Raw genomic sequence first — 13233 nt, 5'->3', positions numbered from 1 at the left:
ATTGCGTGATTTTACTAGGAAAGTCATGCAAGCCGACAAGCATAATTAGATGCACAAATGGATGTGGAACCCAATTGGATTTTTCTAGGGGTGAAAGGCTATATTCATTTGAAATGTTTACAGGGATTCAAATAATATTCGGAATCGAATTAAAACAAGCATGACACCCAGGAGCTAGTGTAGACAAAGCTTTAACAAGCAAATGCGCCGCTACATTGTGGCATCCCTTTACATGTTTTCTTTTTTGCGAGGGATCTTCATTTTCGAAAGCTACCTATGCAAAACAATGTCGGCCACATTCAATCTCCCAAAGGGTAGAAGCATAAACACAGGGTGAAGGTCTCTTGATGTATGAAATAACCTCCGTACTATCAGATGACACATGAATAGCAGCAAGGTTTAGGTCAAGGGTCAACGAGATAGGTAGCCTTGAAACACATAGGTGGACGCACGACCACGGTGAATGTTCAATAGGTGAACCCAAGGCAATATACATAGGCTTCCCATCGAGTTGGCTATGTTGTGCTTATGAGTGAGTGTGGCTTCCAATTGGTGGGCTTGATGGAAGTGTGAGAGGCCTGCGATGATAGTAAACCATCATCAGCACCCGTTGCGCCAACACCCGGATCGTTCAACACTTGGTGGAGGCCGAATGAGTTCACATGGTTTTGCACTTGCTACCCAGCATATTGACAATCTAGTTACAAGTTGACAAGTGGGTACATAACAGATAAAAGGCGCAAATCGTCCACGTATCAGCAACACATGATCTTGATCCAGAACTAAAAGTTAACCAACATTTAAAGTAACACACAGTAGGTATATGTGAAGTGCAAGGTTCTAATGTACGTAGGTTGCTAACGATAAACATGATCCTAAACTTCCCCATCCCAGAGCTCCTCGTGGGTCTTGTAGACGCTTTGTGGATTAACGGTGAAGTCACCTCTGAACTGCCTTACCTGAAGGCCACAAAGTAAGGTAATCAGATGCACTCACACTGCACTATGAAAAGTTTAATAATAACATAACAAGATGCATTGATTTGAAACAAAAAACAAGAAAAATGAAAAAGAAATCATTTGAGCTTTTTCTAAAAGAATGAAAATGAACAACACAATTGGTAACTCAAGGGGTCAAGAGGATTTTCTTTTACTATGCTCGAACAAGGTAAAAAAAGACCTTTGTAGAGACTTGATTACACCAAATTACGATACAGCAACAAAGAATATATAGACTCTGCAGAATGTTTACACATGGATTTGTTTTTCAGTTGTCAGATGCTATGTATTTTCACATAGTATTATTCCAACATGCCATCTCATCTTATAAAGATGCCTATCATATAGAAAATATCATTGCAATTTTTTCCTCATTTAAGTATGGAGGTATTAAGAATAGCAACAAACCTGCTTAATGTCGGTTAACATCGCAAGCAAGTCATCTGGAATAGACCAATCATAAACATCAAGATTTTGCTTTATCCTTTCCTCATTCAGGCTCTTTGGTAGTACACTATGACCCATCTGAATGTTCCAGCACAGGGCCACCTGTGCAGGAGTTTTCCCAAGTTTATTCGCTATTAAGGTGATGACAGGCTCTTCGAGGACATTACTGTTCATCCAAGGTGTACCAGGTGAACCTAGTGGTGAGTATGCCTGCAAATACACATACATAGTCAGGTATAATAAGAACATGTATATTTTAAACATAAGAAAGCCAGCTGCCTCCAAGTGCACCGCGAACTTACAGAAAGATGAATACCGGTTGACTGACAAAAGTTGTGGAGCTTACTTTGCTGCCAACCCGGATGACATTCCACCTGATTAACAGCTGGACGTACACGAGCTACAACAAGCAAGTCACCCAATTTCTTTGTTGAGAAGTTACTCACACCTATTGCACGAGCTTTTCCAGCATCATATAACTTTTCCATTGCTCCCCAAGTCGCAGGGATGTCAGGTAGTACAAAGTTTTCAGGGTTGCTTGCATTGGTGCCCTTCTTGAGCCTAAATGGCCAATGGATCTACAAAATTTCATACCGTTAAAAAACTCAATTTCGAATTATACATGAAAACATTGCTATATAGCTCCAACATGTAAACACTTAAATCCACCTCGAAGGAAAATACAATTCAACTAAAATATAATGGTAAAATTCTTCAAATATATAATATATTCAAGATGCAACCTCAAGACAATATACCAACTCATACCAAAACATAAAAAAAAAAGCATATGCAGAAATGCATGGGTGTTAAGTGGTGGGTGCTTGACATTATTTTAGTTGGATGTGGATTTGTGACTAGATCACAGAAAAGAAGCCCGCGTGCATGTAAACAACACAATTACTAAGCGGTGGACTGGCCACTTAATAGGGGATCGTGACACATTAAACAATAGAATTACTAAGTAGGCAATTACTAAGTAGTGGACTGGCCACTTAAGGCTCCCCGCAACGTGAAGTATCATCTACTACTATGATGCATATGATATTAGTGTATAATATTACTAATGCATAATCATAAGTTAGTATCTTAGATTGCTTCATTTATTCTCATGCATGACACAATGTGGTATAAAATTTAATATGATACGGTATCATGATATGATACCAAATTCTCAATTACCTTATTTAATTGTCCGCCACATCCTAAAAAATGCCTAGTTTGCATACATGATACCGCTTATGATACTCCTATTATAGGCAGTCTAATAGAGGACCGTGTTTTCACACATTAAACACATATTTATTTGTCGATGATAACCTCCAGAAATCTTGAGTTTGGTGTAGTCCAGATCACAATGCCAATTGTTTTCGAGAAAAGTATACTTTTCGTCTCTCAACTCTTGACATAGTATAGATTTGATCCCTTAACTACGAAATCAGACAATTTGCACCCTCAAATCTTCAAACCGGGCATGTTTCGTCCATTCTCTTAATTTTGACCGGTTTTGGTGCTGTTGACCCCGGTTTTGACCGGTCTAGGCTGACGTGGCAAATAAGACCAGCAAATTGGCCTCCCATTTCCTCTCGCTCGTACATTAAGGAGCAAGCTGGCGTTCATGGTGGTCTTGACGGCTCAACCTACCCACTGGGCTGGAGAACGTCACCGTCGTGGACGGGCTGGGGCACCTCATGGTTGTGGTGGTGCTCGCCGTCGTCGCCGACCTTCGCGCATGGGGCCACTGGTTGGATCCAGCAGCGTGGTACGAAGGCGGAGGTGGAGGCGCTGCCGCTCGTCGTTGGTGTGCGGGTGTTGAGGTGGGCGCTCTCCGGCGGCCAACACCCCTACTATAACCCACCGAGTTCGTCTCCGCCGACCTCCCGCAACGGTCGGCCACAAGCTCACGCTCGGCATGTACCTCGCCGTCGAACGCAGCCCCGACTCGTCCATCCCATCGTAGTTCGTGTTACTCAGCGACTGGGACCCCACGCGCCGGCGGCTCCGCATCACTCCCCCGTGCGTCTTCACCCCAACATGCTTCGTGGTTGCGTGCTCAGGCTCCCGGCCCTTCAAATTCTGTTGGCGTTGTGTGAGCGCAGCTCTGGTGGCATGTTGCGAGTACTTGCACATGCAGATCAGCCACACAAAGCCGGCCTCGATGAGCTACGTCCTGATCTTGTCATGCTTCGAGTGCAAGTTCGTGAGGATGCAACTGTTGGCTGCAGTTTCTGCCATCCTGCTCCATTGGAGAGCTATGGCACAACTAGGTGTGCCAGCCAGCAGGTGGTTGTGCCTGCGGCCAGAGGCCCGGAGTCACACGACGGCTTGGAGCGGCGTGTTTAGTGGCCAGCAGGGCAACCGGCGGTGCATGCTAGTTAGCAGGGCCACCGATGGTGGCGGCAGTGGCTCGTCGGCTGACGGGCATGCTCGGGTGTTGTGCAGTGCGGCATTGCACGCCAACTGTTCGACGAAACGTCTACACTAAAGATTGATGAAAAGAAATAGAAATTTTGCCACGTGGACATGCCCCATTCAAAACCATGCCGAGTCAGCATGGATACTGCTTCGGTTGAGTCGAGGGATGGAACTTGACCGGTTTCAAGAGTTGGAGGTGCAAATTGTCTGCTTTTGTAGTTGAGGGACTAAATCTAGACTCTGCGAAGAGTTGAGGGATGAAAAGTATGCTTTTCTCATTGTTTTCTGAGCTGCCTTATTCGAAATGATAAAGATAGCTCCCTAAAAATAAAATGAAACGAGCATGCAAAAGTATAGTAGAAATCACCATATTGAGTACACAAAGTGAGATAGTACAACACAACGGCAAGATTGGAGCAACTGGATAGTGAAACGTGATTATAAAATTGAAGATGCTTACAAGGTAAAGATCCAAGTACTCAAGCTGCAAGTCATGCAGACTTCTGTCAAGCGACTCCGGCACATCTTCTGGAGCATGATGATCATGCCTAAAATCACCGACAAAATACTCGGTGAACTTAAACTGCTGAGAAATACATGCAGGTGAATTGAACAGATCAATCCCAGTGCTCTGAGCTTACCATAGCTTAGAGGTGATAAACAAATCTTCCCGTTTCACCACACCCTCTTCGAATAGCTTTTGCAGTGCCAAACCAACCTGATAATCCGAAAGCGAATGTTATGCTTTCCTTAAGCCAACAATTCATACTCAGTTTGAATGGAGACAATATTGCCAACAAGAATGCAAGCATTTTTATTGAAAAAGTCCCTTCATCGAAAAAGAAATAAATGTTCACCTACCTCCTTTTCGTTGCGGTAAGCCCTAGCACAATCGATGTGTCGATACCCTGCCTGCATAATTCAAAAACAATCTCATATCCATGTTTCTCACGATTAGACAAAGGTGAGAAACTGAGATTAGACAAAGGAAAGTAATTAGCTGAAGAAACCAAATCACACAAGGCCGAGCGAACCATGACGGCAGCGTAAACGGAGCGGCCGACCTCATCCGGCTTGGACTGCCAGGTGCCGTACCCCACCGAGGGGATCTCAGCGCCGGTGTTGAGCGTGAAGTGCCTCGCCATCACCACCGCCCAACGAGCTGACAGATTGATCGACAACGGCTGGTCCGCAGCACTAGTAGCACGACACGAGATTGGAGAGGAAGAGGAGTGAGCAGCTAGCGTGTGGTTGTTGGTATGTAGCACGGTACACTTCTACAAAGCTAATCCAAGAGAAAATCTAATTTATTAAGAATAAAGCTAATCTAAACCTGGCGGCGTTTGTGCACGGCAGCACGGTACATATACGATAAATTATCCCGTGGCACCTGCTTTAATCTGTCCGCCGGGTCATTGTCCTCTAGATGGATTTGATCGGCCGGCATCTCCCCCTCCGTCATGGAAGAAACCAGTGGAGAAACCTTTTTGTCATAGCGTACCTAGTCCTACAATTAATGTTTTTTTGATGCCTACTTGTTTCATGGCTCTCTTGAGAGCTTAGCATTGGTCTTGTCACTGAGGCAATATTTTTGTTATTCGCTTAATATTCCACACGAACGTTCAGTCTGGAACACAACAGCACGGCCATGTTATGAGCCGTAGGATCGGCCTCGCGACCACATGTGCATGTACATGGCTGACGTGTATGCACTACGCACTCACAACCACGTTTTCTCGGTTTAGGTTGCTCCCATTTCGGACATAGCAAAACCTTATATATTTTTGGTTTGAACTTAGGCAACAATTGGAGGCTGTTTTTGTACAAAAATTTTCCAAAAAAAATCAGGACGGAAGTGTTAGGTGCATGGGTGTCCCGAAAATTTGAATGGACACATTTCTTGAACAGACCAAAAGGAGTCCATACATCACTAGTATAACATTAGCGGCATATGACGGCCAGATGATTTATGGTTGATCTTCCTACGAACATATATTAGTTTTTGAGGCTTATGTCATGTGCATCCACTTAGACTTGCTTGCCATCTATAGATTATCCGAGACATATTTTGAAGTAGTCACGTGGCCTTAATGGGGTCCGAGAAGATACCATGACCGGAGTTATTGGCCATGCCAATGTCGGCTGTGGTGACACAATCCAAAGCGAGAGGCCCTATGTCACAGTGAAGGCGCTCTCTGTGGGTGCTAGAACGATTCTGCCAGGGTTTCACTCAGTGCGCATGCGTCTTCTACTCTTCTTCGACCCATGAGACGAGCTCAAACAAGTTTTAGTGTCCCTAAAGTTGGCGAGCCACATGTCGGTACTCCACCTCGAATTAGACAAAGTGTTGGTCATGCAGCTGATTGTACTCCAATGTAGATGCACGGAGTACCCTCTCAGAATGAAACGAGTACTAGAAACCAGGGGTGGAATCATAATCTAACACTGAGATATTTTAGTAATTCTATTTTTCGAGTAAATTAATAGTTACATTCCGGCTGTGCAATTGTACACCGTGAATTTTCTCGTGTTTAAACATTGTCCAGGTTATTAATTGTACCCAAGCTGTGCAAGCTTTAGCTGTGCATGACAGTCTTGAAGTATCGGCGCTTGAGAAATGTGAGCAGAACAGGACTCAGCATGCCACCTTCTCTTTTGGTGCCGCTCCACTATTGCTGTTTATAATTTGGCACAGTCCTTGTTCGACCTCTCGGATCTGGCTACCACGTTTGGCATCTGATCTGTCCATCGAAGCTTGGTGGACCTGCCTAACCTGTAGCAATAGCATGCCATGGAAAGCGATGGCCTCACTCACTATTTTGATCGTGTGGGATGTTTGGAATGAGTGAAAAACATGTAACTTCCGTTACCTCTCCACCATGCCCAATTCTGTCTTCTAGAAGATCAAGTCTAAGGCAGTCTCATCGGCCTTAGTAGGGGCAAAGCATTTGAGTTCTATAATGGCATGAGGACAATTATTTTTACATATTTTTTCCTCATTGTTGCCCCTTCTTTGTTATTGTCTTGATTCTCACTGGATAGTCGTGGCATTGTAAGGATGTTGCATGTTCAGTGGGAATGGGTACAGTGAGGCAGTCCGCACAAAATTGGGATATGTTGCAATGTTGAAGATTGGCATGTCGACACTTGACTTAACAATGTTGCTTTCCGCACTGGAGGACGGTGCACGCGATGCATGCCTATGGTATTGTAGGACACCGACAAACATGTGCAATGCATGACTAGTATATTTTCACTTGTTGTCATTATGCGTTGGTCATGCTTGTTGTCATGCTTACCTTAATTACGACAAGGCCTTGATCACCTATAAATACTATACCAACACGACCTAAATACCACGCAGCACCTACAAGTACAACTAGGTATTAGTTACCAGCAATTGTTAAACAGACTCATCGACTGGGCGTTATGATGGGAGGACTCGAGCCAGCAGGTGCTGGTGAGGGTCGTGACGGAATCTGGAAGACCTCCTGGCCGGAGGTGGTGGGGTGGCCGGTGCAGAACGCGGTTGTACGGATCAAAGGTGATAGGCCCGATATCTCATTTATTGCCGGCGGTACAGGCGGCCAATGGCCACCGGGCCACAACCCCTCGCGCGTCGTCATCCTCTCCAATGAAGCTGGCGTCCTTGTGAAGACCCCTGTCGTCGGCTAGCTCAACCTCGCTCAACGGGCAGGGCCGCTTACTAGCTCGATGCACAACGTAGTTGGGTTGCACTTGTGCCCACTATGAATGTGCTAGGTGCTGTGTGCTTGGTGTTGGTAGCGCTTTAAATAATGTGTGATCATCCGTATTGATTAATGTAATGAAGCACAAATATATATTAATCTATATATCCATTGTTCCCTCGTCGAAAGTATATATGAGACTTCAAAGACTAAATTCAAAACAAAAGAGGTCATGTGGTCCACAACCAGGATGACACGACATGCTCCAATCGTCCCATAGAAAACGCACTGATGTTAATTATGGTTTGGTGTATGGTGATTAGTTAAGAGGTTAGTTCATATGGTGTATGTGAGCTTGATTTTATGCGAGTGGAAGGGGGTTGTTGCACATAATTGTTTATTTGCAATTTTTGAAATGTAGGACTATTTTTGCACTTTCTTTACTGACTGCAAGAAAATAAATGTTGCAGTAGCGTTATTAATGCAACGGTCGGGCACATCAAAATTTAAGTTTTATTAGGATCGGGAAGGCCAAAGATTGTTAGTCGATGTCAGCCATCATTCTGTGAAGATGGGCGCTCAATAGACAACAAGATATATAACATATTTGAATTAGGCAATATGGCTGGCGTAGTAATTTCCCTTTAGGTTCATCTTTGCTTTCTCTCGCCGATCTTGTTATCAATCTCTCTCAACCCTCAAAAAGATATTTTATATAATTGAATTATTTATCCTTAATATGATATGATGTGAGACAACTTTTCAAATTTCATCGAAGGTATCACAAGCAAACACACACAGATATATATAGTAAAATCGATAACCCTCATGGTATTACATGTACACTCCTTCTACATGTAGATGCTATGTATGCACGTGCGCCGGACCAATTTCGTCAATTATCATATAAGCATGACTATGATATGTAAACTAAGGCACAAAACACATCAGAGGTGTCTTACCGCTGTGTCTGGAGTAATTCCTCCCGGAGCCACCACACCTGCCACGAAAGGGTATAAGAGATACCCGACAAAAAAAGGGTATAAGAGAGCGCATGTTGTGGTGTAAGGGGGTTATGCCATGCCTATCAGGAGGTGCATGATGGACGGGCCTCACAACTGGCATTCCAGAGTGGCATGGAAGTATTAGAGGTCACGCTCAGTAGTGATAAAGCGGTAGCCACTAGGATGGCGTGAAGGGTGCAGCCATGCGGCGGCTGGTGGGTCGAGAATGCCAACAGTAAATTGAGCAACACGCGTGACGTGTGGGGTGGGGGATTTAAATGGTAAAGACTGTCAATTTAGTATTTAGGAATGGATATCAGCCAGGGCTCAAAACATGGTGAAATTCATGTTTTTGCTTTCTATTTATAGAATAACTGTGCAAGGGTGTCCCCAAAATTAAAAAAAATGCAAAGAAACTTGATTTAAACCTATTGGGCGGAGTTTTGCATTCACCACTCCACCACCGAACCACATGCAGAAAATAAAATGGTAAAATTACAGCACTAGCGAACATACCTAAATTGCCAACCATGACCTAAATCTTGATACTGCAGAAGCTCGTGCGATGAAGAGTGGCCTGTCACTAATCACTCTACTCGGTTGCAACAAGCTCAAAAGTTGATCTTAATCGGTAAATTCGTAGTGGTTGCATGCAACAAGTTATACAATATACTCAGGTCTCAAATACTCATTACTCTACACGAAATTGTATTGCAGTTTAAAATTTAACCACTAAAATAATGTTAATATAATTCTCGTAAATAACTGATTCTCTTGCAGATCTGTCATTGGTGCATTTTCTCAGATCTTGTGGTTGTTCGTCTAATTCCGTGAGTTTTCAGGGTTAATCCTTCTGATCTATGCTACTCTTCATCGGCAACGGTTGCTATTTTAGTGCGTTGGTCCTATGGGCCGGCTGTCTACTATAACAAGTTTTGCCTGGCTCCGGCGAGGGAGGGGTGATGGAAGCGGCGGGCCTTCGACTCGCTTCAGTGCTTGTAGTCATCACTAGGTGTTGTTCGGATCTGGATGTAGTTTTTGTTATTTCTAGTGTCCATTGTACTACCATGATTGAAGATGAATAGATTGGAAATTTTCTCGAAAAAATGATTCTATAGCAATAATTTTATTACAGTATTTTGCCTTTCTAGATATTATGGTCAATTTATTTATTTAGATATCACGTCAGTGTCGTAAACAGAAATTTTTTGAAGACTTGATGTAGTAACGAGCCTAGACTCTGAAAGCAAGTCCTCTTACTTTGGTTCAGACTCCGGGGCTGGCAATAAGGATTACCCAGGCGGGTATTGGACCCCCATCCCCGTCCCCGCAACAACCTTCCCATGCCCGTCCTCGTACCCATACCCGTCCATGGGGATAAAAATATTCTCATCCCCATCCCCGTCGGTTTTTTATCCCCGTGGGGAAACCCATACACGCAATCAACAACAACCTTTAGTAACATTTATGTAGAGAAAAATAGAATTTTAGCATAATAAATAATATGTTGTGGCTAGGTTAGGGTTTTCTTATGTATTTTTGGCCAAAGGTTTGGGATGGGTGAAAATTTGGGTGGGTAAGGGTGGGAATTATATGGGGTCTACTTATTTTAATCCCCACATGTAAGGCCTTCATAGGTAAGTAGGGTAACGGGCACAGGTAATGCTATCACATCCCCATCCCCATGTTACACACTGGGTAAGGTATTTGACCCACCAGCTTCCTCGTGGCTATTAACGCTAGCACATCCCCGTCCCCTGATAGAGTAATTACCCACGAGGATGCGGGTAACCTTTAACCATTACCGGCTTGAGTTCAAACTTGTGGGCTGACCTGTTAGAGGGCCCACATGTCAGCTATTGCGAACGATATAGCCAGCAATCTAACAAGGTTGCCTGTTAGAGGGCCTAAAGTTTGATGTACATACTTAGTACATATAGCCCGCAAAAAACAATACTCCTTAGTATACAATTTTTAAAATTGGAACTGAGCCACATATACTAGGTAAGCTTCATAACACCTAACAATTGTTTCTATTTCCACCACTGGCTGCTTCTAAGTCAGTTTGCCTTAAGTCAAGAGAATATCAACGCCTGGAACCCTACACAACCATTCTGGCGAGCTGCTCTCGGATAGCTCAAAAGCTTTGGGATGGGCCATCAAAGTTGCCATAATTTAGCTTGATATATGCTTATGACATAAACTCTCATAACGTCTGCACCAATTGATCCTTCTAATGTCATGATGGTCTTCCCTAAAAGACAATGCTACTTAGCTAGTTCACACTAGCGATTAATAAACTCAAACTTTGTTTTATGCCCGGAACAATCAGACACTTTGCAACGTTGATTCCTGCACTTGGCAACGGTGTGGACGATGCACCCGTGAAACAGACGGTTGCATATTCAGCTCTACCAAGCGAAACCGGTGTACCCGATGCACCATCTCATTATCAAGCGTCAGCCTGTCACACTCACAGAGTTCCAAAAAATGAAAAGGAAGCATCTCACACTCACAAATGCTCATCGTGTCCACCTCACGCTCAGTCACAAATGCTCCTACAAGTACCGCCTGATCTCATCGTTGCTTCACATCCTACAAACGCAGACCACAAGTTGAGCACATCCTCCTTGAAACTATGGGAAGAGCGGAGCTCGCAGGATTAGGAAGGGGATCGAGGTCGTCATGGCCAGAGGCGGTGGGGCTGCCGGTGGCCACCGCGGCACACCTGATCAACCGGGACAGGCCAGATGTCGAGGTGGCGTTAATCATGGAAAGGGAACCCAACAGGCAGCCAGGGCGCCCTGACCCTAGGCGTGTCATCCTCATCTCCAATGCAGCTGGCATTGTCGTCAAGACCCCCATCGTCGGCTAGCTTAAAACGCCCCGGCGTGTAGTGCAACTCCAATATACATCGATGTTGCGCATGTATCCCAGTATTCCCAATCACTACGGCTTATACTATATAAGTATATAATAAATCTGTGATGATGTGCCGCTCAGTCGGGTTACAGATAATCTATAGCTCGTGTACTTTGAATATTCTGCTGGAATAAGAAAAGCATTTGGTCGATGCTCGTGTACTATGAATGGTCGCCTTCTCCAGAAAATGACATAAAATATGAATGATCGCCTCAGGTTGTCTGAAATGGGGTGACTCAAAGGTGTAACGGTGTAACCCTACCGCGGTCACCATTCTCTAGGATGGATCCAACGGGCCTATGCATTTCGTTCGCCCGTGTTTGCTTCTATCCACGCAGACAAAAACCACAGCTCGGCGCGGCTATGTAAATGGACTGATGTCTGTTTTGCTGTCTACCGTGACATATTTCTAGTTCAAATTTGGACTGGATCTGCATCCGCGTGGACATGTCGTGAAGGCCAGCATAGTGGCACATCTATCTCCAGTCCATTTTCTCTCCCAAATCCCGTGCCCACACTAGAAAACTTCCATGGCTGACGCACCCACCCTGCCGTGAACGTCCCCGATGTGGCACTGGTGAAGCCCAACAAAGAGCGCACTCCATGGGAATGCTGGACTTTGAGCAATTTGGGCCAACGTATACACATGCTCTTAGAGCAACACTAACAGAGTCGGCATAATGGGCCAACCATCTCTTATTTACTAACTGGAGGCACCTTTTAAGCCTTCTTATTAATCCACATCATCAAAATTGATTAGACCGTTGGATTGTAAAATATACGTCTAAGATAAAAGGTAAACTTGCGTACCAGATGGTCCCATCACAATAAAAAATGCACCTAACACGTCCAATGTTGTGAAACAAAGCAAGAGAAAAAACATCCATCCATTCCTAACAAAAATAGCCTTCTTTCATAACAACTCCACCGAATAAAAAAGGAAAAAAAATCCGGTTGATGACCAGTGAAACTCTAGGAATAAAATCTTCTGGCAATTAAAAAAGGTAAAAAATCTCTCTCTCTAAAAAAAAAAAGGAAAAACAACTCGGATCCTCTACATGGTCGCACGTTTCAAGGCTTCTCATTAATTCACATCGTCAAAATTAATTACGCCACTGAATTGCAAAATTTATTTCCAATAATAGAGAACTTGCTTAACACAAATGATTCCGTCCAAAAAAATAGCATTGACACGTTCAACATTGTGAAATAAAAAACTTTCCATTCGCTTCTTAAAAAAAAGGCTCCTTCCATAAGAACTCTGCCAATAAAAAGGAACAAAAAGAGGCTCCTTCCGTAACGACTCTGCCGGCGTCACTTGTGGAACGTGGATGTACTGTTCGATACCGACGGCCGCATGTATCTCGCACCGACGATACTTGCTATTTAGGGTTCCATCAACGTCGAGGAACCTCCTAACCCGCTCGTCCCAGGCGCCCTCTGGTATGGCGACGCACGGTCGACGGGTCAACACTCGGACCGGGGGATTCTCGGCATGGGCGACGGCGTCGGGACCGACGGGACCCACTAGGTCCACCATCTATCCCCTCCGCGACCGGCGATCCACGACCCTCTTCCTTTTTTCCTTTTTCCTCTTCTTCTATGTATTTTTTTTAACTTTCTTCTTCTTCTAATTATCTAAACCTAAACCTAGCACTAACCTAAACCTATTAATAACACCTAAATCTAAACATCAAAGAAAAATAGAAAAAAAATCTTACCTTGGCTCCGGTGGTGGTGGAGGAGGCGTCGGGCAGC

The 13233-nt window shown here is 44.2% G+C and overlaps 1 protein-coding gene across 1 annotated transcript; it reads right to left on the bottom strand.

Moving 5' to 3' along the window:
• Window positions 1-875: 875 nt before the first annotated feature.
• On the bottom strand, window positions 876-5005 carry LOC119299592 (NADPH-dependent aldo-keto reductase, chloroplastic-like). The gene is made up of 7 exons (XM_037576779.1): window positions 4895-5005; window positions 4722-4772; window positions 4502-4578; window positions 4321-4408; window positions 1748-2023; window positions 1407-1655; window positions 876-959 (listed from the first exon to the last, which is right to left on the bottom strand). The coding sequence occupies exons 1-7, from the start codon at window positions 5003-5005 to the stop codon at window positions 876-878; spliced, it is 936 nt and encodes a 311-aa protein (XP_037432676.1).
• Window positions 5006-13233: the final 8228 nt, after the last annotated feature.

The sequence above is a fragment of the Triticum dicoccoides genome, chromosome 1B (assembly GCF_002162155.2).
Source record: "Triticum dicoccoides isolate Atlit2015 ecotype Zavitan chromosome 1B, WEW_v2.0, whole genome shotgun sequence".
In the NCBI taxonomy this organism is placed as follows: domain Eukaryota; kingdom Viridiplantae; phylum Streptophyta; class Magnoliopsida; order Poales; family Poaceae; genus Triticum; species Triticum dicoccoides.
The sequence above is the reverse complement of the archived record's forward strand: the minus strand, read 5'-3'. Positions and strand labels throughout refer to the sequence as shown.

What these genes read in the sequence shown, in the direction of transcription:
- LOC119299592 (XM_037576779.1), bottom strand. Translation starts at nt 5,005, where the DNA reads ATGGCGAGGCACTTCACGCTCAACACCGGCGCTGAGATCCCCTCGGTG. An exon ending in CCGTTTACGCTGCCGTCATG is followed by an intron (nt 4,773 to 4,894) that starts GTTCGCTCGGCC and finishes TGAATTATGCAG; the next exon opens with GCAGGGTATCGACACATCGA. An exon ending in CTTACCGCAACGAAAAGGAG is followed by an intron (nt 4,579 to 4,721) that starts GTAGGTGAACAT and finishes TCGGATTATCAG; the next exon opens with GTTGGTTTGGCACTGCAAAA.